At 37.7% G+C, this 1,353-nt stretch overlaps 1 protein-coding gene and 1 long non-coding RNA gene across 2 annotated transcripts in view; one reads left to right on the forward strand and one right to left on the reverse strand.

The window, feature by feature from the left end:
• LOC108281537 overlaps positions 1-1,353 on the forward strand; it is a 14,746-nt gene that overhangs the window by 11,088 nt on the left and 2,305 nt on the right. The gene's annotated exons all lie outside the window — the stretch shown is intronic.
• KRT12 (keratin 12) overlaps positions 560-1,353 on the reverse strand; it is a 6,676-nt gene continuing 5,882 nt past the window's right edge. Inside the window, exon 8 of the mRNA XM_017497167.2 lies at positions 560-1,008. Coding sequence (XP_017352656.1) covers positions 911-1,008 — 98 coding nt within the window. The 3' untranslated portion in view covers positions 560-910. The remainder of the gene's footprint in view (positions 1,009-1,353) is intronic.

Here is a 1,353-nt window from a genome sequence, read left to right on the forward strand (position 1 = left end):
CGGGGCGCCGACAAAGCAGCCGCGCGGGGCAAAGCCGCGGCACTGGCCGGCACGGCCGCGCTGGCCGAAACAGCCGCGCTGGTGACCGTGGAGCACCTCTGCCCGGGAATTTCCTAGTCTGTGGGCAATAAAAACACGGCGTCCACTCACCCTCTGCGCTTTCACTGAGAGCTGCAATCCTGAGCTGTTCCTAAACGGCCATCTTGGATCCACCCCCCGACAATTTAATTTTGCTACAGCCTTAATGGGCTTACATAAAAAGGAAGGAAGTTCTAAAAGAACCTTCTTTTAACTTAATCCTCAAACCCTGACATTCTCATCCCAGTTTTTAGATACATTATTATTATTATTATTAGTGTTTTGTAGAGATGGGGGTCTCTCTACGTTGTCCAGACTGGTCCTGAACTCCTGGCCTCAAGCAATCATCCTGCCTCTCAGCCTCCCAAAGTGCTGGGATTATAGGTGCGAGTCATCATTCCCAGCCTCTATTTTATTATTAGTATTTTGAAAATTTCTCTCTATGCCCTTGACTTTACTGTTGGAATCAAGAAGGCATACATTTCACATTATTACCATTCATCTTTTATTACGATTAACTCTACTAAAACAATAGTACTTGATTAAAGCTCTATGATTAAAAAATATTCCAGGTTACCAGAAGAAAGTTCATTAAAAGACTACTCCATGTCCAGAAAGATATAAGGTAATTTTGATTTGTTATAGAGATCAACATGATCAAAATGACTTGTGACTGGATATTGGTTCAGAAGGGCAAAAAGGACTCAGTGTGAATAGGGAATCCAAAGAAAATGAAACAGACAAAATATTGAACTAATACAGAAAGGAATAATTTCTATTTATAAATTTCTTGTTCCTAAGGAGCCAATCATGGGGCAGATCTTGTGACATTTTACATTAGTTCTTCAATTTCCTGAACTTGAGATGAGACCACCTCACCATTCACCATCTCTTGCACAACTGTCTTGATTTTTCTGGTTTTGGTTGGGTCTAAAGATAAAAATGGAATAAGAGGGCAAAAGTTAGTGTTTTAAAGATTAATCCAACATTGGTTGTTTAATATAGGCCTCTAAATTAAGCATCAGTTGATACAGTCCATCTAAATAAACTTTCAAAAGTAAATTTTACTTCTTAAAAATGTGTTTTATCCAATGAAAATGAAATTTATTCAGTGTTGCCTTGTACACACATGAAAACATTTAAAAAAAAAAAGACATTTCAAAGGTGGTTATGGTGATCATAATACCTTGTAGCAGAGTAGGTTTTTTCCCTCCTGGGATTGCCAATTCTTTTTATTTTTTAATTTTAATTTTAATTTTCTTTTTTTTTTTTTTT

Source organism: Cebus imitator, unplaced genomic scaffold (genome assembly GCF_001604975.1).
Source record: "Cebus imitator isolate Cc_AM_T3 unplaced genomic scaffold, Cebus_imitator-1.0 Scaffold228, whole genome shotgun sequence".
NCBI lineage: Eukaryota > Metazoa > Chordata > Mammalia > Primates > Cebidae > Cebus > Cebus imitator.